This window comes from Somniosus microcephalus, unplaced genomic scaffold, assembly GCF_052327205.1.
Source record: "Somniosus microcephalus isolate GS21.2 unplaced genomic scaffold, FLI_Smic_1.0 unresolved_chr5, whole genome shotgun sequence".
NCBI classification, from domain to species: Eukaryota; Metazoa; Chordata; class Chondrichthyes; order Squaliformes; family Somniosidae; genus Somniosus; species Somniosus microcephalus.
In genome coordinates, this window is record NW_028225183.1 from 57,960,858 (window position 1) to 57,987,927 (window position 27,070).

A 27,070-nucleotide genomic window follows, 5' to 3' on the forward strand; every position below is an offset into this window, starting at 1 on the left:
TAGCCAGCAGTGCAGCAATCCTAACTTCCTCCAGCATGGTCAGTGCTTGCAGTAAGGCTATCTCCTGTTTCATTTCAGACTTGCCGTAAATCAAAATGATGTCCTGTAGCAGGGAATATCACCAGGACATTCTAATAACTGGCGTGTTCCTGAGCAAACAACATGAGAGGGCTGTCCTATGATGAGAGACGGTGATATACTCTCGGGAGTTTAGAAGAATGAGAGGTGATCTCATTGAACGAGACAAGATTCTGAAAGGGATTGAAAGGGTAGATGCTGAGAGGTTGTTTCCCTTGGCTGGAGTGCCTAGAACTTGGGGGCATAGACTCAGGATAAGGGTTAGGCCATTTAAGACTGAGATGAGGAGGAATTTATTCTCTCGGAGGGTTGTGCATCTTTGGAATTCTCTGCCCCAGAGGGATGAGAATGCTGAGTGTTTGAGTTTATTAAAGGCAGAGATAGATAGATTATTACGGCTCAATGGGCTACATGGCTCTAACCACACGCACTTATCAATACATAAAGAAGTAACAGAAAAGTGTTACTTCTCCAAAAACCCTGCTGCCCATATCGTGATTCGCAGCAAGACTCGTTCACCCATCACCCCCTCTGCACCCTCACCTGCATTGGGTCACGGTCCAGCAATGCCTCGATTTTAAAGTTCTCTTGTGTTCAAATCCCTCCACGGGCTCACCCCTCACTTTCCCTGTAACCTCCAACCAATACACACTACAACCAATATGCACTTCAAGGCGGCGCAGAAACGCAGCGTGCTGCAGGGCCCGTGCATCCGGTGAGTCGGCATTTAAAGAGAAAAAACGTGCACGTGCTGATTTTTGAATAGGTCGCACAGCCCGTTGATGGGGCCGGGCGGGCCAAAGCATAAATTAGATGGACCACTGCCTACAACTCTCCGAGATCATATAATAGAATGGTTGCAGCACAGAAGGAGGCCATTCGGCCTGCCGAGATTGTGCCGGCTCTCCGAAACAGCACTTCAGCTAGTCTCCCTCCCCCACCCTTTCCCCGTAGCCCTGTAAATGTTTTCCTTTCACGTCCATATCCAATTCCCTTTTGAAAGCCACAATTGAATCTGCCTCCAGCACCCTTTCAGGCAGTGAATTCCAGATGCTATCCATACGCTACATAAACAATTTTGCCTCAAGTTGCCTTTGATCTCTGTGCTCCTGCAATTCGGGCCTCTTGCGTATTTCTATTTTATTTTCTTCGCCGTTGACGGGCGTGCTTTCAGCTTCCTAGGCACTAAAATCAGGAATTCCCTCCCGAAACTGCGTCACTTCTCTGTCTCTCCTCCTTTAAGACGCTTCGTAAAACATAACTTTTCAACCAAGCTTTTGGTCATCTGCCTTAATATCTCAAATACAAAAGCAAAATACTGCGGATGCTGGAAATCTGAAAAAAAAACCAAAATGCTCCAAATACACAGCAAGTCAGGCAGCATCTTTGGAGTGAGTAACAGAGTTTTTCGAGAAAGGAGCAGAAATTCTTCAATGTGGGCATTCTTAAAAGTGAAGTGGCAGTGAATTAAACTGTAATACAGTTCTGACGAAGGGTCATCCACCTGAAACGTTAACCCTGTTTTTCTCTCTCCACAGATGCTGCCTGACCTACTGAGTATTTCCAGCATTTTCTGTTTTTACGTCCTAACATCTTCTTGTGACCCAGGGTGTGAAATTTTGTTTGATAACGCTCCTGTGGAGTGGCTTGGTACGTTTTAATACATTAATGGTGCCATATAAATACAAGATAACAAGTCAATAAGGAGAAACTGTTTCCAGTGTAATTTACAGGGGCAACAGATTTAAGAAAATTTGCAGAAGAACCAGTAGGATGTTTCCCCACCTCCCCCTCTAGAAGGTGAAAAAAGTGATGCAGAAAATTGTTGTGAGTGCCTGCAATGCTCTGCCTTAAAGGGTGGTTAAAGCTAATTGAATAGTAATGTTGAAAAGGTAATTTGGATAATATTTGAAGGTAAAATAATTGCAGGGATTTGGTGAAAGAACAGAGGAGTATGATTAATTGGATAGCCCTTTGAAAGAGCCAGCAGAGGAACGATGGGCCGAATGACGTGTTTCTGTGCTGTATCATTGTTTCTGTAGTTAACAAGGTTAAACATTTTGCCAAAGTGCAGAGTTGTCAGGCAGATTTGAACATCTGGTGGTACGCGGTGTGGACTTGTAAGTGCATAATTTTAGATTTCTTGCGCAAAATATGTAATTTATTAGTTGTAAGGATGAATATCAACGTGAGCGTAGAGAGAAATTGAAATGTGAGCTTTGGGATTCGCTTATGAGTCAATTTGAAAAGGCTGTGTTTTGGAGAAAGGCTCTTTTGCATCACAACTCTCTCTGTCGGGAATAAAGCAAAGTTAAAGTTGAAAGCAAAATAACAGCGCATTTGAGAGCTGAGTTGAAAATATAACTTTAATTGTAAAGTCAGGAGAGAGCGCGAATGCAGTCCACCACTACCACAAATTTTACAATCAAGTAACCCGCATTTGAGGACATCACATGCGTCAGCACACCCAAAGTACGATGGACTAGCCTCAGCCTGGGAGAACCACCTTCATAATCATGGTCTCTCCACTGCCAAGTAAAGGTGCTTTCCATACATTGGCTCGCCACATCATTCACTGCCTCTTACTGTCTCGGTGACACATTTTTTAAATCAAAATTCCCCTTCATTGAGAAAGTGCTGCTGTTTTCTCATGTCGATTCTGCTAAAATATTGCATTATATAATGATATACCCTTTGACGAAACTCTGCAATAACAAAGAGCCGGATATGCATAGTTGCCTATTGTCATTAAAAGGAAACGAACGCTCCCTCAGTAACTTTTCTTCAGGCCACGGAAAGTTTTCTGGAAATAAATCTCTCCTTATATGTATTGCATCTGAAGTAATAATCTGAAGTTTGTCTTATCTTCACATGAACAATAATTCGGAATCTGATGTGTTTGAAAAAGCAATTTTCAAGTTTTGCCCATAACGACCGATAGGGACAACGTGAGGTTTTGGCCCATGAAGTCTTCATCACTTGTCACATTCACTCGCTGTGGTTGAAATGTTTCACCAATAAACCTACCTCCTTCTGTTTGAGTGTGTTTCACATTGTTTCTTATTCTAGTCCTGTGAAGTGTCTTGGGACGTTTTAACTATGTTAAAGCGCTATATAAATACAAGTTGTTGTTGTCGTTTGCAATCTTTCTCACTCTTTCAGTATGATCATTCATTATAATCATACTGATTAAATGATATAAGGAAAAGCCACATTAAGAGCTTAGGGACGGAGGTGGATAATAAATGTCCCTTTATGTTGTTATATGTAAGGGAGACACCGGAAATATTGAAGTATTCGAGCCAACAGTGCAGCAATCCTAACTTCCTCCAGCATGGTCAGTGCTTGCAGTAAGGATTTCTCCTGTTCCTTTTCAGTCTTGCCTGAAATCAAAATGATGTCATGTAGCAGGGGCTATCACCAGGACATTCGAATAACCGTGGCGTCTTCCTGAGCATACAACATGAGAGGGCTGTCCTATGATGAGAGATGGTGATATACTCTCGGGAGTTTAGAAGAATGAGAGGTGATCTCATTGAACCAGACAAGATTCTGAAAGGGATTGAAAGGGTAGATGCTGAGAGGTTGTTACCCTTGGCTGGAGTGCCTAAAACTTGGGGGCATAGACTCAGGATAAGGGTTAGGCCATTTAAGACTGAGATGAGGAGGAATTTCTCCACTCAGAGGGTTGTGCATCTTTGGAATTCACTGACTCAGAGGGTTGTGAATTCTGAGTGTTTGAGTATATTCAAGGCTGCGATAGATAGATTATTACGGCTCAATGGGCCACATGGCTCTAACCACACGCATTCATCAATACATAAAGAAGTAACAGAAAAGGGTTACCTCTCCAAAAATCCTGCTGCCCGTATCGGGACTCACACCAAGTCTCGCTCACCCATCACCCCCTGTGCTCGCTCACCTGCACTGGGTCACGGTCCAGCAACGCCTCGATTTTAAAATTCTCTTGTTTTCAAATCCCTCCACGGGCTCGCCCCTCCCTTTCCCTGTAACCTCCAACCAATACACACTACAACCAATACATACATAGATACATACATAGAAGATAGGAGCAGCAGTAGGCCTTTTGGCCCTTCGAGCCTGCTCCGCCATTCAATTAGATCATGGCTGATCATCCAAATTCAGGATCCGGTCCCTGCCTTCTCCCCATATCCCTTGATCACTTTAGACTTAAGAAATATATCCAACTCTTTCTTGAATATACTTAATGAACTGGCCTCCACCGCCCTCTGTGGCAGAGAATTCCACAGGTTCACCACTCTCTGGGTGAAGAAATTCCTCCACATTTCAGTCCTAAATGGCTTACCCCTTATCCTTAGACTATGACCTGTGGTTCTTGACTCCCCGGCCATCAGAAACATCCTTCCTGCATCTAGTCTGTCCAGGCCTGACAGAATTTTATAGTTTTCGATGAGATACCCTCTCAATCTTCTAAACTCCAGTGAGTATAAGCCCAATCGACACAATCTCTCCTCATACGTCATTCCTGCCATCCCAGGTATCAGCCTGGTGAATCTTCGCTGCACTCCTTCCATGGCAAGAACGTCCTTCCTCAGGTAAGGCGATCAAAACTGCACACAATACTCAAGGTGTGGTCTCACCAAGGCCCTGCACAACTGCAGCAAGACATCGTTGTTCTTGTGCTCGAACCCTCTTGCTACGAAGGCCAACATACCATTTGCCTTCTTAACCGCCTGCTGCACCTGCATGCTTACCTTCAGCGACTGGTGTACAAGAACACCCAGGTCTCTTTGCACTTCCCCTTCTCCCAATCTATTACCATTCAAATATTAATCTGCCTTCCTATTTTTGCCACCAAAGTTGATAACCTCACATTTATCCACATTATAGTGCATTTGCCATGTTTCTGCCCAATCACCCAGCCTGTCCAAATCGTGCTGGAGTTTCACGACATCCTCCTCACAGCATACCCTCCCCCCCAGCTTTGTGTCGTCTGCAAATTTGGAGATATTACATCCAATTCCCTCGTCCAGATCATTAATATATATTGTAAACAGCTGGGGTCCTAGGACCGAACCTTGCGGTACCCCACTAGTCACTGCCTGCCACTCGGAAAACGTCCCATTTATTCCAAATCTTTGCTTTCTGTCCGCCAACCAGTTCTCTATCCAAGTCAATACCTTGCCCCCAATCCCATGTGCCTTAATTTTGCACGCTAATCGCTTATGCGGGACCTTATCGAAAGCCTTCTGAAAGTCCAAATATACCACATCCACTCGGTCTCCCTTATCTATTTTACCAGTTACCTCCTCAAAAAATTCCAGTAGTTTAGTCAAGCATGATTTACCTTTTGTAAATCCATGTTGACTTTGTCTGATCCAGTCACTGCTTTCCAAGTGCTCTGCTATTACATATTTTATAAAGTACTCTAGCATTTTCCCCACTACCGATGTCAAGCTTACCGGTCTATAATTCCCCGCCTTTTCTCTACCATCTTTTTTGAATAGTGCGGTAACATTAGCTACCCGCCAATCCATGGGTACCATTCCAGAGTCTATCGAGTTCTGGAAGATGACCAGCAATGCATCTACTATTTCTAGGGCCACTTCCTTAAGTTCCCTGGGATGTAGATTATCAGGCCCTGGGGATTTATCGGCCTTCAGTCCCATCAATTTTCCTAACACAATTTCCCTACAAATACTGATTTTTTCAGTTCCACCCTTTCATCAGACCCTATGTTCATCGGATACACACTTCAAGGCCGCGCAGAAACGCAGTGCGCTGCAGGTCCCGTGCATCCGGTGAGCCTTAAAGAGAAAAAATATGCACGTGCTGAATTTTGAATAGGTCGCACAGCCCGTTGACGGGGTCGGGCGGGCCAAAGAAACAAATTAGAGGGACCATTGCCTACAAATCTCCGAGATCATATAATAGAATGGTTGCAGCACAGAAGAAGGCCATTCGGTCTGTCGAGACCGTGCCGGCTCTCTGAAACAGCATTTCAGCTAGTCCCACTCCCCCGCCCTTTGCCTGTAACCCTGTAATTTTTTTCCTTTCAGGTACATATCCAATTCCCTTTTGTCAGCCACAATTGAATCTGCCTGCAGCACCCTTTCAGGCTGTGAATGCTAGATGTTATCCACACGCAACAGAAACAATTTTCCCTCATGTTGCCTTTGAACCCTGTGCTCCTGCAATTCGGGCCTCTTGCGTATTCCTATTTTATTTGCTTCACCGTTGATGGGCGTGCTTTCAGCTGCTTAGCCCCAAAATCAGGAATTCCCTCCCAAAGCTGCGCCACTTCTCTGTCTCTCCTCCTTTAAGGCGCTCCTTAAAGCCTAACATATCGATCAAGCTTTTGGTCATCTGTCCTAATATCTCAAGTACAAAAGCAAAATACTGTGGCTGTTGGAAATCTGAAATGAAATCCGAAAATCCTGCACATACACAGCAAGTAAGGCAGCATCTGTGGAGAGAGTAACAGAGTTGTTGGAGAGAAGATGCAGAACTTCAGCAATGTGGGCATTCTTAAAAGAGTAGTGGCAGTGAATTAAACAGTAATGCGGTTCTGACGAAGGGTCATCGACCTGAAACATTAACTCTGTTTTTCTCTCTCCACAGATGCTGCCTGACCTGCTGAGTATTTCCAGCATTTTCTGTTTTTCTGTCCTAATATCTTCTTGTGCGGCAGTGTGAAATTTTGTTTGATAATGCTCCTGTGGAGTGCCTTCGGATGTTTTACTGCATTAATGGTGCTATATAAATATAAGATAACAAGTCAATATAGTGAAACTGTTTCCAGTGTCAGTTACAGGGGCAACATATTTAAGAAAAGTTGCAGAAGAACCAGTAGGATGTTTCCCCGCCCCCCCCCCCCCTCGAGAAGGTGAAAAAAAGTGATGCAGAAAATTGTTGTGAGTGCCTGCAATGCTCTGCCGGAAAGGGTGGTTGAAGCAAACTGATAGTAATGTTGAAAAGGTAATCGGGATAATATTTGAATGTAAAATTATTGCAGGGAATTGGTGAAAGAACAGAGGATTATTATTAATTGGATAGCCGTTTGAAAGAGCCAGGAGAGATACGATGGACCTGGTTCTGTGCTGTATCAATGTTTCTGCAGTTAACAAGGTTAAACATTTTGCCAAAGTGCAGAGTTGGCAGGCAGCTTCGAAAATCTGGTTGTAAGCGGTGTGGACTTGTAAGTGTAAATAATTTTAGATTTATTGTGCAAAATATGTAATTTCTCAGTTGTCAGGATAAATATCAACGTGTGCGTAGAGAGAAATTGAAATGTGAGCTTTGGGAATCGCTTATGAGTCAATTTGAATACGCTGTGTTTTGGAGAAAGGCCATTTTGTGTCACAGCTCCCTCTATCGGGAATAAAGCAAAGTTAGGATTGAAAGCAAAATAACTCTGCATTTGAGAGGTCAGTTGAAAAATCTAACTTTAATTGCAAAGCCAGTGAAGAGCGCGAACGCAGTGCCCGGCTATCAGAAATTTTGCAGTCGAGTATCCCGCATTTGGGGACATCACAGGCGTCAGTACACCCGAAGTACAATGAGCTAACCTCACCCTGGCAAAACTACCTTCTTGATCATGGTTTCTCCCCTGCCAGGTAAGTAAGTTTTCCAGGTGCACACACTGCCTCGCCACATCTTCCACTGCCTCTTACCGGCTCAACGACTCCTTTTTTTAAATCACAATGTCCATTCATTCAGAAAGTGCTGCTGTTTTCTCCTGTCGATTCTGCTAAAATATTGCAATATATAATGCTGTACCCTTTGACAAAACGCTGCAATAATGCAGAGCCGGCAATGCATATTCGCTCATACATAGATACATAGAAGATAGGAGCAGGAGTAGGCCATTCGGCCCTTCGTGCCTGCTCCGCCATTCGATGAGATCATGGCTGATCTTTTAATTCAGTATCCCGTCCCCGCCTTCTCTCCGTAACCCTTAACCCCTTTTGCCCGTAGAAATATATCTAATTCCCTCTTAAATATATTTAATGAGCTGGCGTACACTGCCCTCTGTGGCAATGAGTTCCACAGGTTCACCACTCTCTGAGTGAAGAAATTCCCCCTCATCTCTGTCCTAAATGGTTTAGCCCTTATCCTTAAATTATGTCCTCTAGTTCTGTTCTCACCCGCCAAGGGAAACATTCCTTCTGCATCCCTTAAAATGAAACAAACGCTCACTCATTAACTTTCTTACGGCCGCAGAATGTTTTCTGGAAATAAATCTCTCCTTATATTTATTGCATCTGAAGTAATTGTTTGTCATATCTTCATATGAACAATAATTCGGAATCTGGTGAGTTTGAAAAAGCAATTTTCAAGTTTTGCCCATAGGGACCGAAAGGGAAATAGTGAGGTTCTGGCCCAGCAAGACTTCATCACTTGTCACATTCACTCACTGTGGTTGCAATATTACACCAATAAACCTACCTTCTTTTTTTTAAGCGGGTTTCACATTTTTTGTCTTATAATAGTCCTGTGAAGAGTCTTGGGACTTTTTTTACTACGTTAAAGACGCTATAGAAATAAAATTTGTTGTTGTTTGCAATCTTTCTCTTTATTTTCAGTCTGATCATTGTCCTCATAGTGATTAAATGATACAAGGAAAAGTCACATTAAGAGCTGAGAGACGGAGGTGGAAAATAAATGTTTCTTAATGTTGTTATATGTAAGGGAGTCACTGGAAATATTGAAGTATTCGAGCCAACAGTGCAGCAAACCCAACTTCCTCCAGCATGGTCATTGCTTCCAATAAGGCATTCTCCTGTTCCGCTTCAGTCATTCCTTAAATCAAAATGATATCCTGCAGCAGGGAATATCACCAGGACCTTTTAAGAACTGTGGCATTTTCCTTTGCAAACAACATCAAAGGGCTGCCCTATGATGAAAGATTGTTTAGAACAGGTAGATAAGGTGGTTAAAAAGGCATATGGGATACTTGCCTTCACTAGCCGAGGCATAGAATATAAGAGCAGGGAGGTTATGATGGAGCTGTACAAAACGCTGGTAAGGCCACAGCTGGAGTACTGTGTGCAGTTCTGGTCGCCTCACTATAGGAAGGATGTGATTGCTTTGGAGAGGGTGCAGAGAAGATTCACCAGGATGTTACCTGGGATGGAGCGCCTCAGCTATGAAGAAAGACTAAACAGGCTGGGGTTGTTTTCCTTGGAGCAAAGAAGGCTGAGGGGGGACCTGATTGAGGTGTACAAAATGATGAGGGGCATAGATAGGGTAGATAAAGTGGAACTTTTCCCCTTAGTAGGGGGGTCAATAACAAGGGGGAATAGATTCAAGGTAAGGGGCAGGAGGTTTAGAGGGGATTTGAGGAGGAACTTTTTCACCCAGAGGGTGGTTCGGATCTGGAACTCACTGCCTGAAAGGGTGGTAGAGGCAGGAACCCTCACAACATTCAAGAAGCATTTGGATGAGCACTTGAAATGCCATTGCATACAAGGCTATGGACCAAATGCTGGAAAATGGGATTAGATTGGACAGGGCTTGATGGACGGCGCAGACACGATGGGCCGAAGGGCCTCTTTCTGTGCTGTATAACTCTATGGTCTATGGCCTATGGCCTAGCATTGGCCTATACTCTTGGGAGTTTAGATGAATGAGAGGTGATCTCATTGAACCAGACAAGATTCTGAAAGCTTTGAAAGGGTAGATGCTGAGAGGTTGTTTCCCTTGGCTGGAGTGTCTAGAACTAGGGGGCATAGTCTCAGGATAAGGGGTAGGCCATTTAAGTCAGAGATGAGGAGGAATTTCTTCACTCAGAGGGTTGTGCATCTTTGGAATTCTCTGCCCTCGTGGGCTATGAATGCTGAGCGTTTGAGTGTATTCAAGGCTGTGATCAAAAGATTTTTATGGCTCAAGGGGATGCATGGCCTACTCCTGCTCTAACCACACGCACACATCAATAAATAAAGAAGAAACGGAAAGGGGCACTTCTCCAAAAACCCTGCTGCGCATATCATGACTCACAGCAAGTCTCGTTCACTCATCACCCCCTCTGCTCGCTGACCTGCATTGGGTCACGGTCCAGCAACGCCTCGATTTTAAAATTCACTAGTTTTGAAATCCCTCCACGGGTTCGCCTCTCCCTTTCACTGTAACCTCCAACCAATACACACTATAACCAATATACACTTTAAGGCCAGGCAGAAATGCAGCGTGCTGCACGTCCCACGCATACGGTGGGCCGGCATTTAACGAGAAAGAACATGCATGTGCTGAATTTTGAATAGGTCTCACAGCCCGTTGACGGGTCGGCCGGGCCAAAGAAACAAATTAGAGGGACCAATGTTTACAACTCTCCGAGATCATATAATAGAATGGTTGCAGCACATAAGGAGGCCATATCGACCTTTCGAGCCCGTGCCGGCTCTCTGAAACAACACTTCAGCTAGCCCCACTATTCCACACTTACCCCGTAGCCCTGCAATTTTTTTCTTTTCTGGTCCATATCCAATTCCCTTTTGAAAGCCACAATTGAATCTGCCTCCAGCACATTTTCAGGCAGTGAATTCCAGATGCTATCCACACTCATCGTAAAAAAAGTTCTCTCATGTTGTCTTTTATCTCTGTGCTCTGCAATTCGGGCTTCTTGCGTATTCCCACTTTATGCTCACAATTTATATTCATCCTTACAACTGAGAAATTACATATTTATCCACAAAAAATCAAAACTTATTCCGACTTACAATTCCTCATCGCGTACAGCCAGATTTTCAAAGCTGCCTGCCAACTCTGCACTTCGGCAAAATGTTTGACCTTGTTAACTACAGAAAAAATGATACAGCACAGAACCAGGTCATTCAGCCCATCGTACCTCTGCTGGCTCTTTCAAAGGGCTATCCAATTAATCATACTCCTCTGTTCTTTCACCAAATCCCTGCAATGCTTTTACCTTCAAAGATTATCCAATTTACCTTTTCAACATTACTATTAAATTTGCTTCAACCACCCTTTCAGGCAGAGCATTGCAGGCACTCACAACTATTTTCTGCATCACTTTTTTCACCTCGAGAGGGAGGTGGGGAAACATCCTATTGGTTATTTTGCAAATTTTCTTAAATCTGTTGCCCCTGTAACTGACACTGGAAACAGTTTCTCCTTATTGACTTGTTATCTTGTATTTATATCGCACCATTAATGTAGTAAAGCGTCCCAAGGCACTCCACGGGAGCGTTATCAAACAAAATTCACATCCTGCCGCACAAGAAGATATTAGGACATAAAAACAGAAAATGCTGGAAATGCTCAGCAGGACAGCCAGCATCTGTGGAGAGAGAAAAACATGGTTAAAGTTTCAGTTCGATGGCCCTTCGTAAGAACTGTATTACTGTTTAATTCACTGCCACTTCTCTTTTAAGAATGCCCATATTGATGAAGTTCTGCTCTTCTCTCCAACAACTCTGTTACTCTCTCCACAAATGCTGCAGGACTTGCTGTGTATTTGCAGCATTTTCGGTTTTTATTTCAGATTTCTAGCATCCGCAGTATATTGCTTTTGCATTTGAGATATTAGGGCAGATGACCAAAAGCTTGGTCGAAAAGTTAGGTTTTAAGGAGAATCTTAAAGGAGGAGAGGCAGAGAAGTGGCGCAGTTTCGGGAGGGATTTCCTGATTTTAGTGCCTAGGCAGCTGAAAGCACGCCCGTCAAAGGTGAAGCAAAAGGCCCGAATTGCAGGAGCACAGAGATCAAAGGCAACATGAGGGAAAATTGATTATGTAGCGTGTGGATAGCATCTGGATTTCACTGCCTGAAAGGATGCTGCAGGCAGATTCAATTGTGGCTTTCAAAAGGGAATTGGATATGGACCTGAAAGGAAAAAAATTGCAGGGCTACGGGGAAAGGGTGGGGGAGTGAGTCTAGCTCAAGTGCTGTTTTAGTGAGCCGGGATGGGCTCGACAGGCCGAATGGCCTCCTCCTGTGCTGCAACCATTCTATTATATGATCTCGGAGAGTTATAGGCAATGGTCCCTCTAATTTGTTTCTTTGGCCTGCCCGGCCTCGTCAACGGGCTGTGCGACCTATTCAAAATTCAGCACGTGCACGTATTTTCTCTTTAAATGCCAGCTCACTGGATGCACGGGACCTGCAGCACACTGCGTTTCTGCGTTGCCTTAAAGTGTGTATTGGTTGTAGTGTGTATTGCTTGGAGGTTACAGGGAAATAGAGGGGCGAGCTGTTGGAGGGATTTCAAAACAAGAGAATTTTAAATTCGAGGCGTTGCTGGATCGTGACCCAATGCAGGTCAGCGAGCACAGGGGGTGATGTGTGAAGGAGCCTTGGTGCGAGTCACAATGCGGGCAGCAGGGTTATTGGAGAAGTAACCATTTTCTGTTATTCATTATGTATTGATGAGTGCTTGTGGTTAGAGCCATGCGTCCCATTGAGCCGTCATAATCTATCTATCTCAGCCTTGAATATACTCAAACACTCAGCATTCACATCCCTCTGGGGCAGAGAATTCTAAAGATGCACAACCCCCTGAGTGAAGAAATACCTCCTCATCTCCTTCTTAAATGGCCTAACCCTTATCCTGAGACTATGCCCCCAAGTTCTAGACACTCCAGCCAAGGGAAACAACCTCTCAGCCTCTACCCTTTCAATCCCTTTCAGAATCTTGTATGGTTCAATGAGATCGCCTCTCATTCTTCTAAACTCCCGAGAGTATAGGCCCATTTCTCATCATAGGACAGCCCTTTAATGTTGTTTGCTCAGGAAAACGCCACGGTTATTAGAAGGTCCTGGTGATATTCCCTGCTACAGGACATCATTTTGATTTACGGCAAGACTGAAATGGAACAAAGCCTTACTGCAAGTACTGACCATGCTGGAGGAAGTTAGGATTGCTGAACTGTTGGCTCGAATACTTCAATATTTCCGGTATCTCCCTTACATATAACAACATAAAGTGACATGATATCCACCTCCTTCTCTAAGCATTTAATGTGGCTTTCCCTTATATCATTTAATCGCTATTATTATACCGAATGATCACACTGAAAAGAGTGAGAAAGATTGCAAACGACAACAACAACTTGTATTTATATAGCGCCTTTAACATAGTTAAAACATCCCAAGACACTTCACAGGACTATTATAAGACAACAATGTGAAACCCGCTTAAACAAAAGAAGGTAGGTTTATTGGTGAAATATTTCAACCACAGTGAGTGAATGTGACAAGTGTTGAAGACTTGATGGGCCAAAACCTCACTATGTCCCTATGCCTTTCGGACTTTATGGGCAAAAGTTGATAATTGCTTTTTCAAACACATCAGATTCCGAATTATTGTTCATATGAAGATAAGACAAACATTTACTTCAGATGCAATACATAGAAGGAGAGATTAATTTCCAGAAAACTTTCCGTTGCCTGAAGAAAAGTTACTGAGGGATCATTCGTTTCCTTTTAAGGGTTATATGTAAATATGCATGTCCGGCTCTTTATTATTGCAGCGTTTTGTGAAAGGGTATATCATTATAATTTGCAATATTTTAGCAGAATCGACATGAGAAAACAGCAGCACTTTCTGAATGAAGGGGAAATTACTTGTAAAGAATGAGTCGTTGAGAAGCTTAGATGATGTGGAGATGCCGGTCTTGGAATGGGGTGGACAAATGTAAGAAATCACACAACACCAGGTTATAGTCCAACAGCTTTACTTGAAATTACAAGCTTTCGCAGCGCTGCTCCTTCGTCAGTGGAAGTGGAGAAATGCATAAATGCACAGCGAATATAGTCAGAGAATACTGCCAGATGATTACAGGTAATCTTGTTAACTGCCCTTTATCACACAGCAGCAGAGAGATAAATGGTGTCCAAACAGCTCATTCAGGAAAACAACATTTCAAGTGCAGCTTTCTTGCAATGAAAATCCAGCTGGAAAATCAGCCACAGTTGACAATCCATTCTGAAAACCCTTTTCTACTCTTTCCTCAGTTTTACACTTACATGGATTAGAACGGAAAGCTTGAAACAATAAAAATTGCCAGACAACTTCAGCTTCCTTACATTGCCCCATACACTGATCACGTGAAAACAACCATTCAATAAAATACAGCGGCGCAAGAACGCCCCCATTGAATGTGTCCAATCAGGGGCTGAGGATTGAGCTGCTCCATCACAATTATTCCACAGGATCCCAAGTGATTATGTGCCAGAGCGTTCACAGCAGAGGCACCGATTTTGCAGCAATTGAGAAGCAGCGTGTGTTCAAGGCAGCGTCGGTGTAGTTGTGGCCGAGTGGTTAGGATGATGGTTTAGGTTACTCGCGCAGGTTCGAATCCTGTCAAACTCCGGCAACGAGGCTGTCATCCCAAATCGTCCGGATTTTACTTAATTTTAACTGCAGCCTTTTGGTTCCTGTGCAGAGATTCAAAGCTACAATCAAACAACGGTTCAAGCAGAAAGTAAAACAAGCACTTCACCACGTTATTACATCACGGCATCACGAGAGGCCTAGGCCACAGGAGAATACTATACTACATTGCTAAATGCTCTTGAAACCGGGAAAGCAATGTTTTAGCCGTCGAAAATATTTATTTTGCAACCCATGGAAGAAAATGCATGTCATCCACTCAGCCATCTCCCAGTTGATGCTGCTTCCTACTGCGATGCTTCTTTAATGAACTAAGCCAGACGAGCCACAGTTCTCAACACCGCCGGCAAAGATCGGTACATTAGGTCATGAGAAATAGGAGCAGGATTTGGCCATGCGGCCGTCGGTCCTGCTCCGCCATTCGATAAATCATGGCTGATCCTGTGCCTCAACTGAAAATACAGACCTAGCCCCATATACCTTGATTTCCGTAATGGACAAATCCATCTCCGTTAGGAATGTACTCAAAGACTGAACAGCTACAGCCCTGATTGGACACATTCAAATGGGGGCGTTCTCGCGCCGCTGTATGTGATTGGTTGGTTGTTGTCACGTGATCAGGGTGCGGTGCGATGCAAGGAAGCTGAAGTTGTCTGGCAATTGTTATTGTTTCATGCTTTCCTTTCTTATCCATGTAAGTGTAAAATGTAGGAAAGTGTAGGGAAGGGTTTTCAGAATAGATTATCTATAGTGGACAACTTTCCTGCTCGATTTTCATTGCAAGAACGCTGCACTTGGAATATTGGTTCAAGGGAAGCAGAATATCCAGGCTGCCTGGCAGAAGACTGATCGATGAAGCGATTGTTCCCATTGGAAGTAGGAAGGCAGCAGCAGTATGCTCACCACTATTCATTTCAAGGAATCAAAGAATCAATTTTTATACAATCGGTATGTTTGCAAAAATTAAAAACTGCTCACGTCCCTGGGTGGGCTCGAACCACCAACCTTTCAGTTAACAGCCGAATGCGCTGGCCCATTGCGCGACAAAGACAGCGAAAACACACTTTGCAATTGGAACTATTCTACCGGAACCCAAGTGATTATATACCAGACCGTTCACAGCAAAGCACACAGCAGAGGCACCGATTTTGCAGCAAGTGAGATGATTCGTCGTTCTAATTAACCGTCGGAGATGTCGTGGCCAGCGCGTTCGGCTGTTAACTGAAAGGTTGGTGGTTCGAGCCCACCCAGGGGCTTGAGCAGATTTTAATTTTTGGAAACTTATCTATTGTTTAAAAATGCAGTCCTTGATTCCGTGAAATGAACAGTGGTGAGTATACTGCTGCTGCCTTCCTGCTTCCAATGGGAACAATCGCTTCATCGATCAGTCTTCTGCCAGGCAGCCTGGATATTCTACTTCCCTTATACCAATATTCCAAGTGCAGCGTTCTTGCATGAAAATCCAGCAGGAAAATCGGCCTCAGTAGATAATCCATTCTGAAGACTTTTTTCTACACTTTCCTCAGTTTTACACTTACATGGATAAAAACAGAAAGCTTGAAACAATAACAATTGCCAGACAATTTCAGCTTCCTTGAATCGCCCTGTACCCTGATCACGTGACAACAACCAACCAATCACATAGAGCGGCGCGAGAACGCTCCCATTGAATGTGTCCAATCAGGTCCTGAGGATTGAACTGCTCCGTCACAATAAGCTCCAGTATATTGGAGGACTCGGTTGTGAGCGGATGACTTGTTCCTGTCACTGACGCCGCGGCCGAGAAGCAAGCAGCCCCTGCAATCTCTTGTTTTCAGCCAAAAGCTAGAGGTATGAATTTCTAATCACAAAATCTTTGACGCGAGCTGAGTTGGTTGCTGTATTTGAATGCGGTTTAGTGACTCGCACGAGCCTTGTGCTTTTCTTTTTGCGTACGGTTTGCAGTGTGTGATCACTTAATGTTTTGAGACTGAAAATAAATGCAATGTCTGATTCAAATTGCTGCTTCATAAGGCGTTCGGCCAAAGTGAGGCAATTCGAGATTAAGAACGGGATTCAAATCGCCTTCTCAGTCGTGTGCTACATTTGTCCCTTTAAACGGCCGCGTACATGTCAAGGAATGTGGTTGGCGCATAATTCTGCGGTTGCATTGTATTTCCCGCTGGGTGTCCATCCAGTTAAACATTGTTTTCTGTGGGGAAATGAAATCAGCAGACTGTACAAAGAAAGAACATATAAATTATTTCAGGGATTGACTGGGCGGATGCTGAGAGGTTGTTTACCCTGGTTCTGGAGTCCTGAGCTAGGGGTCAAAGTTTCAGAATCAGGGGCCGGCCAGTTAGGATTTAGATGAGGAGAAATTGCTTCATTCTAAGGATTGTGCATCTTTGGAATTTTTTACCGCAGAGGGCTGTGGCTGTTCAGTCATTGAGTACATTCCTAAGCCGAGAAAAATTTGTACCTTATGGAAATTAAGGTATATGGGGCTAGGTCGGTAAATTTCAGTTGAGGTAGAGGATTAGCCATGATGTTATTGAATGGCGGAGCAGGATCGAGTGCCGCATGGCCAATTCCTGCTCCTATTTCTTATGATCTAATGTACCGATCTTGGCCGGCGGGGTTGAGAATTGTGGCTCGTCTGGCTTAGTGCATTAAATAAGCATCGCAGTAGGAAGCAGCATCAACTGGAAGATGGCTGTGCGGACGACGTCCATTTTCTACAATGGGTTGCAAACTAAATATTTTCGATGGTTAAAATTGCTTTCACGGTTTCAAAAGCATTAAATAACGTAGTATTCTCCTGTGGCCTAGCACTCTCGTGATGCCGTGATTTAATAATGAGTGAAGTGCTTGTTATACTTTCTGCTTCAATCGTTCTTTGATTGTAGCTTTGAATCTTGGCACAGGAACCGAAAGTCAGCAGTTCAAGTTAAGTGAAAACGGATCATTTGGGACGACGTCCTCGTGTTATAGTCGGCAGGAGTGCGAACCTGCGCAGGTAAACCCCAATGGATTTCCATTCCATCGCCTTAACCACTCGACCACGACTACCCCGACGGGGCTTCGGAACCATGCAGCTTCCCATTTGCTGCAAAATCGGTGCCTCGGCTGTGAACGCTCTGGCACATAATCACTTGGGTTCCTGTGGAATAATTCCAATTGCAAAACGTTTTTTGTCTGTCTATGTGGCGCAATGGGCCAGCGCGTTCGGTTATTACCTGAAAGGTTGGTGGCTCGAGCCCACCCAGGGACGGAAGCAGCTTTTAATTTTTTCAAACTTATCTATTGTGTAAAAATGGAGTCTTTGATACCGTGCAATGAACAGTGGTGAGCAAACTGCTGCTGCCTTCCTGCATCCAATGGGAACAATCGCTTCATTGATCAGTCTTCTGCCAGGCAGCCTGGATATTCTACTTCACTTATACCAATATTCCAAGTGCAACGTTCTTGCCATGAAAATCCAGCAGGATAATCGGCCATAGTAGATCATCCACTCTGCAAACACGTTTCTACATTTTCCTCAGTTTTACAATTACATGGATATTTAACGGAAAGCTTGAAACAATAACAATTGCCAGATAACTTCAGATTCCTTGCATCGCCCCGCACCCTGATCACGTGACAACAACCAATAAATCACATAGAGCGGCGCGAGAACGCCCCCATTTTAATGTGTCCCATCAGGGCCTGAGGATTGAGCTGCTCTGTTAGAAGCAGCTCCAGTACGTTGGAGGACTCGGTTGTGAGCGATTTGTTCCTGTCGCTGGCGCAGCGGCCGAGAAGCGAGCAGCCCCTGCAATCTCTTGTTTTCAGCCAAATGTGAGAGGTATGAATTTCTAATTAAAAAATCTTTGACGCGAACTTATTTGGTTGCTGTGTTTGAATGCGCTTTAGTGAATCGCACGGGCCCTGTGCCTTTCTTTTTGCGTGCGGATAGCAGTGTGTGATCGCTTAACGTTTTGAGAATGAAATGAAGTGCAATGTCTGATTCAAATTGTTGCTTCATATGGCGTTCGGTCAAAATGAGGCAATTCGACACTACGAACGGGATTCAAATCGCCTTTTCTCTCGTGTGCTGCTTTTGTCCCTTTATACGGCCGCGTGCGTGTCAGAGAATCTGGTTGGAGAATAAATCTGCGGCTGCATTGTATTTCCTGCTGCTTGTCCATCCAGGTAAACATTGTTTTCTGTGGTGAAATGAAATCAGCAGGAAGAACATATAAATTCTTTCAGGGCTTGACTGGGCGAATGCTGAGAGTTTGTTTAACTTGGCTGTCTAGTCCCGAACTAGGGATCAACGATACAGAATAAGGGGCCGGCCGTTTAGCATTGCGATGAGGAGAAATTGCTTCAGTCTAATGGTTGTGCATCTTTGGAATTTTCTACCGCAGAGGGCTGTGGCTTTTCAGTCGTTGAGTGCATTCCTAACAGAGATGGATTTGTACATTACGGAAATCAAGGTATATGGGGCTAGGTGAGTAACTTTCAGTTGAGGTAGAGGATCAGCCATGACCTTATTGAATGGCGGCGCATGATCGAGGGCCGCATGACCAAATCCTGCTCCTATTTCTTATAATCTAAGGTACCGATCTTGGCCGGCGGTGTTGAGAACTGTGGCTCGTCTGGCTTAGTTCATTAAATAAGCATCGAAGCAGGAAGCAGCATCAACTGGAAAATGGCTGCGCGGACGACGTGCAATTTCTTCAATGGGTTGCAAAATAAGTATTTTCGACGGTCAAGAGCATTAAACAACGTATTTTTCTCCTGTGGCCTAGGCCTCTCCTGATGCCCTGATGTAATAATGGTGTGAAGTGGTTGTATTACTTTCTGCTTGAATCGTTGTTTGATTGTAGCTTTGAATCTCGGCACAGCCTTTACCTGCCTTTACCTGCGGTCTGTCCAACTCTCTAATCGTGTTTTACACAACCTGCTCAGCATCACAAATGATCCAGTATGTAGGCACTCACAGCTCCAGTGCCGTAATGCGGTCTGTCAGTAGCTGCAGCTGGACACACTTCCAGCACACATGGTCAGCAGGGACACAGGAAGTGTCCCTGATTTCCCACATAGCACAGGAGGAGCATGCCACGGTGCTGAGCCGTCCTGCCACGATGTACCCTTTAATTAATTCAAATTAAATTAAATCAAATCAATCCCACCAATTACACTACAATTAAATGATATACTTAAGGGCCCTGGTTTACCAGCAGTCCCCACTACACCACAGACACCCTATAAACTATAAAACACAAATTTAAGTTTGGAAAAAAGGAGAAAGAGGGAAATACTCACCAACAATTCATTTACCTTCTTTCTGGTGAAGTCACACTTCCATTACTTTTTACGTCTATCTCTCCCTTGTTCTGAGCTCGGAGATTGGGAAGCCTACCTGCGCCTCTCCCCTCTTTAAATCATCGCCGCCACCTCGCTCCACTCAGGTCCACCACTGTGGGGCCTACCTGCGCCTCTCACACCCTTTAATTCGCCGCCGCTGTCTTGCTCCACTCAGGTCCGCCGCCGCCGCCGCTGTGGGACCTACCTGCGCCCCTCTGCTCTGTAAAGCGCCGCCACTGCCTTGCTCCACTCAGGACCGACACCGCCGCCGCTGAGGGGCCTACCCTCGCCTCTCCCGTTCTTTAAGTCGCGGCCACTGCCTCGCTCCACTCTGGTCCGCCGCCGCCGCCGCTGTGGGGCGTATCTGCGCCTCTCCCACTCTTTAAATTGCCGCCGCTGCCTCGCTCCACTCAGATGCGCCGCCGCTGCTGGGGAGAATCAGTGGCAGAGAGTCAGTGAGAGCGGAGAGAACGAGCCTGAGGGAAGAAAGTAACAACAGTAGAAAGACAACCAGTTCCATAGGGAAATAATTGAGAATTGTGCCAATTGTGGTAATAATATTCTGAGCATAGATAGCACATTGTTATCTTCCTTCTAACGCTCTCTCAACTGACCTATTCCTGCCGCGTTGAGCCTGAAAGTTACCACAGTTATAAGAGGAGAGATTGAAAGGGAATATGTGCCCTCCTAATCACCCGTTCCTCAGACTAATGGAATGAAAAATTCATTTGACCCACATCCTGAACACAAACCCCTGCTCGCCCACTGTTTATAGAGGACGGATCTTCTCTTATACTTGTCTTAATGTATTTTCACTGTCTGGAAAGGTTAGATTAAAAAAAGCTATTCGTGTTATATTAATCGGATTGGTGCACAGGAGCAGATGGCAGGTGCGGTTCAACTGGCAAGTTTGGAAGGGGGAACGGGGAAACGGCGGAGAGATGGTGGGTGCGAGAGTGGCAGCAATGGGGGGTGCGGGCGACAGATTATAAGAAATGGAAGAAGGAAAAATGTAAAAGTGGCCGCTATCTGAATAACTGAGAGGCAGCAGGTGTGGAGACGATTGAGTGAACGATCTGAATTCAGTTGGTTGAGTGACGGTGTTTGCAGTGCTCGGTGCTGGGATCAGGTCAATTATGGACCAGAGGAAGGTCTGCACATCGTATCTGCCTGTCAATAGCAACTGAAGGAAAAGGTTAGCATGGACATCCATGAACAAAATAGTGAAGATGTGTCATAATACTGAATGGTGTAAAGGCGCTCCCTGTTGTGTAAATGTTTTTGCAGCTGTGTAAGTGCGTTCCCTGTTTTTTAATGGTGTTCTGTGTTACTGTTCGGCTCCTCACTGTGACCATGTGCCAGTGTTTCACGGTGGCCAAGATCACCATCTGGTGGTGGAGTGGCGGCGCTGCAGGAATGGTTTGAGAGAAAGAGGAAAGCCAAGGCTGCTGCGAGTTTGCAGCATTTGCAGCTTATTTTGGTGCGAATAAAAGTGACTTGATTTGAAATTTGTTTTGCAGGTATTTGCATTAACTCTAAGCAGGAAGTTGGTACAAGTAAAGTTTAAAGTGTGATAAAAAAATAAATGTGATACGATTGTGGGTAGCAATAGTTGTTTTTATTGTTGGTGATAATAAGAATGCAAATATCATAATTTGGTTTCAATCCATCGAACTCTGGGTTATGGGCCCAGCACGCTTCCGCTGCACTTTCTTCTTCTTCTTAGGCCGTCCCTAGGACTTGCTTCACACGAAAAATGAGTTCCCAGGTGACTGATGAGTCGAATGCCGGACCAACAGTCTCTGTCACGCTGATTGAAGGGGCGGCTGGTTAAAGTGCTTGGGTTGGCGTGCGCCCATTGTGCTGTTTGCACTTGCCTTCTGCTTGCTCCTGACTAAGAGACTCGAGGTGCTCAGCGCCTTCCTGGATGCTTGTTCTCCACTTTGTGCAGTATTGGGCCAGGGATTCCCAGGTGTCGGTGGGGATGTTCAACCTTTTCAAGGAGGCTTTGAGGGTTTCCTTGAAGCGTTTCCTCTGGCCACCTGGGGCTCGCCTGCCGTGTCGAAGCTCCACGTAGGGAGCTTGTTTTGAGAGTCTCGTATCGGGCATGCGGATGATGTGACCCGTCCATCGGAGCTGATCGAGTGTGTTCAAAGCTTCGATGCTGGGGATGATGGCCTGAGCAAAAAAACTGACGTTTTGAGCCTATCCTGCCAATGAAATTGCAGGACCTTGAAGAGGTCCAGTGGTGGTAAATAGCCAGTGCATTGAGATGCCTGCTGTACATGGTCCATGTCTCAGTGGCATACAGGAGGGTGGGTATCACTACTGCTCCTTAGACCATGAGCTTGGTGCCTGGTTTAAGGTTCTGGTCTTCGAAAACTCTCTTCATCAGGCGACCGAAGCCTGCACTGGCACACTGAAGGCGGTGTTGGACTTCGTCATCGACATCTGCCCTTGTTGACAGTAGTCTCCCGAGGCATGGAAAGTGGTCCACGTTAAACAAGACCTTGTCGTGGATTTTGATAATCGGGGGGTAGTACTGTATGGCAGGGGAAGTTCCTAGAGGGCATATGTCTTTCGGATGTTTAGTGTGAGGCGCATGCGCTGGAGTGCTTCAGCGAAGGTGTTGATGATGGGTTGGAGTGCGTCCTCAGAGTGTGCGCAGATGCAAGTGTCATCTGCATACTGAAATTCGACGACAGAGGATGGAACGACCTTGGATCTGGACTGCAGGTGACGGAGGTTGAACAGTTTCCCGTTGGTTCTGCAAATTAGCTCCACTCCAGTGGGGAGCTTACTGAGAGTGAGATGGAGAATTGCAGCCAGGAAGATCGAGAAGTGCGCTGGTGCGATGACACAGCCTTGCTTGACCCCGGTCTATACGTGAATTGGGTCTGTGGTGGCACCGTTGGTCAGCATCATGGCTGTCATGTCGTCATACGCAGGTGGAGGATGGTGACAAACTTTTGACTGCAGCCGAAATTGAGCAGGACACTCCATAATCCCTCACGATTGACAGTGTTGAAGGCCTTTCTGAGGTCAAAGAAGGCCATGTACAGCGGTTGGCGCTGTTCCCTGTATTTCTCTTGTAATTGATGTGCAGTGAAGATCATGTCCATTGTGTCCCTTAGTGTGCAGAATCTACATTGTGACTCTGGGAGGAGCATTTCAGCCACTGCGAGAAGGCAATTGAGGAGGATTCTTGCGATGACTTTCCCTGTGGCAGACAGCAGGAAAATTGCTCTGTAATAAGCGCAATCGGACTTGTCACCTTTCTTGAAGATGGCCGCAATTACGGCATCTCTGAGATCGCCTGGCATGCTCTCCCACTATCTGATAAGAGAAATGAGTTCATGAATTCGAGTCAGTAGTGATTCTCCGCCATGCTTTCGTGCCTCGGCATGGATTTTATCTGCTCCTGAGGCCTTGTTGTTCCTCAGTTGTCAGCTGGCATTTTCAACCACATGCCGGGCTGGGGTTACGCTGAGGCGGTGGTGGGTATCATGCGACGGGAGGGAGTTGAGGACACTCGCATCAAAGACAGAGTCTCGGTTAAGGAGCTCCTCGAAGTGTTCCTTCCAGCAAGCACTGACTGCCTCCCTGTCTTTGATGAGTACCTCTCCGTTCTTGGCCCGCAGTGGGATAGAAACTTGTGTGCTTGGGCCGTATATGGTCTTGACTGCACTAAAGAATCCACTCACGTCATGATAGTGAGAAATGGAAGAAACAAAATTCTAAAAGTGGTGGATATAAGTGAGTCACAGCGGCTATGGAGACGAGTGACTGAACGTTCTGAATTCAGTTGGTTGGATGTCGGTGTTTGTCGTGTCTGGTGCTGGATTCAGGTCAATGATGGACCAGAGGAAATTCTGCAAATAGTTTCTGCCTGTCAATAACAGCTGAAGGGAAAGGATAGCATGGACCTCCATGAGGAAAATGGTGAAGAAGTGATATGATAATGTGCAGAACCGCTCACCCTGCATGGTTTACTGCTGTTGGTGAAGCGACGAAATTTATGATTGTTCAATTATGGACGTACACTTCGGGAAGGATGGCAAGGCCCTGGCGAGGGTGCAGAGGAGATCTACTAGAATGGTACCAGGGTTATTGGATTTAAGTTATGTGGATAATCCTACCGCTGCCAGATATTGTGTTTTTTTGTAAATTTCGTCGCTAAAACCATTACACTGTGCAGGCTGGCCAGTTTTGACAATATTTATGCCACACTTAAACTTTCGATGCTGACATTTCCGTTCCCTCACACATCTCCACACGCGCTGGGTCTCACTTACTCAGAGATTCTACCACTATTACAATTTTTTTGCTTGCATTTCTTACAACCCATCGACCGCACCCTCCTTGCTGCCACTCTCACAGCCACCTTCTCCCCACCGCTTCCCCGTTCACCCTTCCAAATTTACCGGTTGAACAGCACCTCCAACCTGCTCCTGCGCTCGAATCCGATCAATATAACAAGAAGATATTCTCAGCGTGACACAGGGAGGAATAGACTGGATTTTAGGAGGTGTTACTTTTCCCAGAAAGCATTGTGCCTGAAGAATGCGTTGCCAGTCGGTGTTGTGGGTACTGACTCTCTGATCGCCTTCAAGAAGGATGGGATCACATGGCAGATGGATGTTAATGCAAAGAAGTGTGATGTGATATATTTTGGATGGACGAATGGGGAGAGGCGTTATGAAACAGAGAGATCTGGATGTGCATGCGCACAAGTCTTTGAAGGTGGCAGGACACGATCAGGGCTGTTAAAAAGCATATGGGATGCTTGGCTTTCTCAATAGAGCAATAGAGAAGAAAAGTAAAGAAATTATGCTAAACCATCTTGAAACACTGGTTAGTCTCAGTTGAGTATTGTGTTCAATTATGGGCATAAACTTTGACCAGAATAGCAAAGCCTTGGAGAGGGCACAGAGGAGATTTACTAGAATGGTACCAGGGTTAATTGATCTTAGTTGTGTGGAGAGATTGGAGAACGTCGGATTGTTCTCCTAGAGCAGAGACGGTTAAGGGGAGGCTTAATAGAGATATTCAAATACTTGAAGTGGTTTGATAGAACAAGTAGGAAAACTATTTCCCCTGACAATTGGAATGGTAACCAGAGGTCACAGATATAATATAAATCGGCGCACAGATGGTTGTTAATTGCAGGAATGCATTGCCTAAAAAGGTAGTGGAGTCAGACTCGACAGCAACTTCCAAAGACAATTGGACATTTATTTGAAGATAACTCGCAGGGTGGTGGGAAAAACGCTGGGGTATGGGGTGAAAATGGACAGCTCTTTCAAAGAGCCAGGACATGCACGACAGGCCGAATGGCCCCTGTTGTGATGTAATAGTCTATGACTTTAACCCCTCCATAATGATAAAGGCCTATGTGAGGTCTCCTCTCAGTCTACTTTTTCCTTGAGGGAAGATGCAATATAATCCCTCAAGTCTTCCTTCTCATTTCCCCTTTCTCTGTTCCTGGAGTGATGAGGCCAGAATTCTTCTCTTCACACACAGTTGCATCCGTTGAACCTACTTCAGCACAGATTGGAACACAGAGGGAGATTAGAAAGATAATACAGCCGGTTCTTCTGTTTTACATTACAGCAAAACACCAGCTGGGGATGTAGCTCAGTAATACAGCGCATTCATGTCTGAGGTCCTGGGTTCTATCCACAGCATCTCCAAATATTGTGATAAACACTATAGTTTTCGGCAAAATGTTATTTTATGAGTTCCAGCGTATCCCATCTGCTCCTGCGCGTCAATTCGATCAATATTACAAGTTAATATTCTCAACCTGACCTAGCCAGACAGTGAAACTTACATTAAGACAAGGATAAGAGAAGATTTATTCGCTGGAAACAGGTGGTGGGCTGGTCTCCGTGTTGAGGATAAGGGTCAGATGTTGTTTGAATTCCATTAGTCTGAGGAACTTTTGATTATGAGGGCAAATATCCCCTATTATTCTCTCCTCTTTAATTATGGTAAATTTCAGGCTCAATATGGCAGGAATAGTTCAGTTGTGAGAGCATTAGAAGGAAGACCAGAAGTGCCGGCTACGCTCAGAATTTTATTAACACAATTGGCAAAATTCTGTAATATTTCCCTGAGGAAATTATTATCTTTCCTTTTTTCTACCATTGTTTATTTCTTCCCTCTGACTCGATATCTTCCGTTTCGCTTACTTTCTGCCGACGGTTGTCACGATATTATTTGTTGTCATCTTGCAATGTTTCCCCTCAGGCTCGCACGCTCTTCTCAGACATGGATTGCCTTATCGTTTTTCACCTCCTCAGGATGTTCCACAGCGCTTAACAACAAATGAAGTATTTTGAAGTGTAGTTATTGTTGGGATTTTGGAAACGTTAAAGTTAACTCGACCTGAAACATTAACTCTGTTTCTCTCTCCACAGATGCTGCCTGACCTGCTGAGTATTTCCAGCATTTTGTTTTTTTATTTCAGATTTCCAGCATGCACAGTATTTTGCTTTTGTATCTGTTTATTAGTGTTCAAACAGCGTAACCAAATCAGTTCGGGTCAAATATTTTCTGATTAGAAATTCATACCTCTAGCATTTGTCTGAAAATAAGTGATTGCAGGGGCTGCTCGCTTATCAGCCGCGGCGCCAGCGACAGGAAAAATTCATCCGCTCACAACCGAGTCCTCCAATGTACTGGACCTGATTGGGACGGAGCAGCTCAATCCGCAGGCCCTGATTGGACACATTCAATGGGGCATTTTCGCGCCGATGTATGTGATTGGTTGGTTGTTGTCACATGATCAGGGTGCGGGGCGATGCAAGGAAGCTGAAGTTGTCTGGCAATTCTATTGCTTCAAGCTTTCCGTTCTTATCCATGTAAGTGTAAAACTGAGCAAAGTGTTGAAAAGGGTTTTCAGAATGGATTATCTACTGTGGCCGATTTTCCAGCTGGATTTTCATGGCAAGAACGCTGCACTTGGAATATTGGTACAAGGGAAGTAGAATATCGAGGCTGCCTGGCAGAAGACTGAACGATGAAGCGATAGTTCCCATTGGAAGCAGGAAGGCAGCAGCAGTATGCACACCACTGTTCATTTCACGGAATCAAAGACTCCATTTTTATACAACAGATAATTTTGCAAAAATTGAAATCTGTTCCTGGGTGGGCTCGAACCACCAACCTTTGAATTAAAAGCTGAATGCGCTGGCCCATTGCGCCACAAATACAGCCGAGAAACGCTTTGAAATTCGAATTATTCCACGGCAACCCAAGTGATTATGCTCCAGAAAGTTCACACCAGAGGCACCGATTTTACAGCAAATGAGAAGCTGCGTGGG

General features: G+C 44.9%; 1 protein-coding gene and 3 non-coding genes across 4 annotated transcripts in view; 1 reads left to right on the top strand and 3 right to left on the bottom strand.

Annotated features, from left to right (window-relative positions):
- The window catches only part of LOC147088277 (uncharacterized), a gene marked incomplete at its 5' end in the record, with an annotated part of 39,674 nt that extends 18,358 nt beyond the window's left edge, over positions 1–21,316 (top strand). Inside the window, 2 exons of the mRNA XM_085977958.1 lie at positions 17,297–17,406; positions 21,263–21,316. Of these exons, the coding sequence (XP_085834084.1) occupies positions 17,297–17,406; positions 21,263–21,316 (164 nt within the window). The remainder of the gene's footprint in view (positions 1–17,296; positions 17,407–21,262) is intronic.
- Positions 2,458–2,621, bottom strand: LOC147088280 (U1 spliceosomal RNA). The gene has a single exon (XR_015075452.1). It is a non-coding gene; the product is annotated as a U1 spliceosomal RNA (small nuclear RNA).
- LOC147088281 (U1 spliceosomal RNA) lies at positions 7,520–7,684 on the bottom strand. Its single transcript, XR_015075536.1, has one exon. It is a non-coding gene; the product is annotated as a U1 spliceosomal RNA (small nuclear RNA).
- trnas-gga (transfer RNA serine (anticodon GGA)) lies at positions 17,377–17,459 on the bottom strand. The gene has a single exon. It is a non-coding gene; the product is annotated as a tRNA-Ser (tRNA).
- Positions 21,317–27,070: the final 5,754 nt, after the last annotated feature.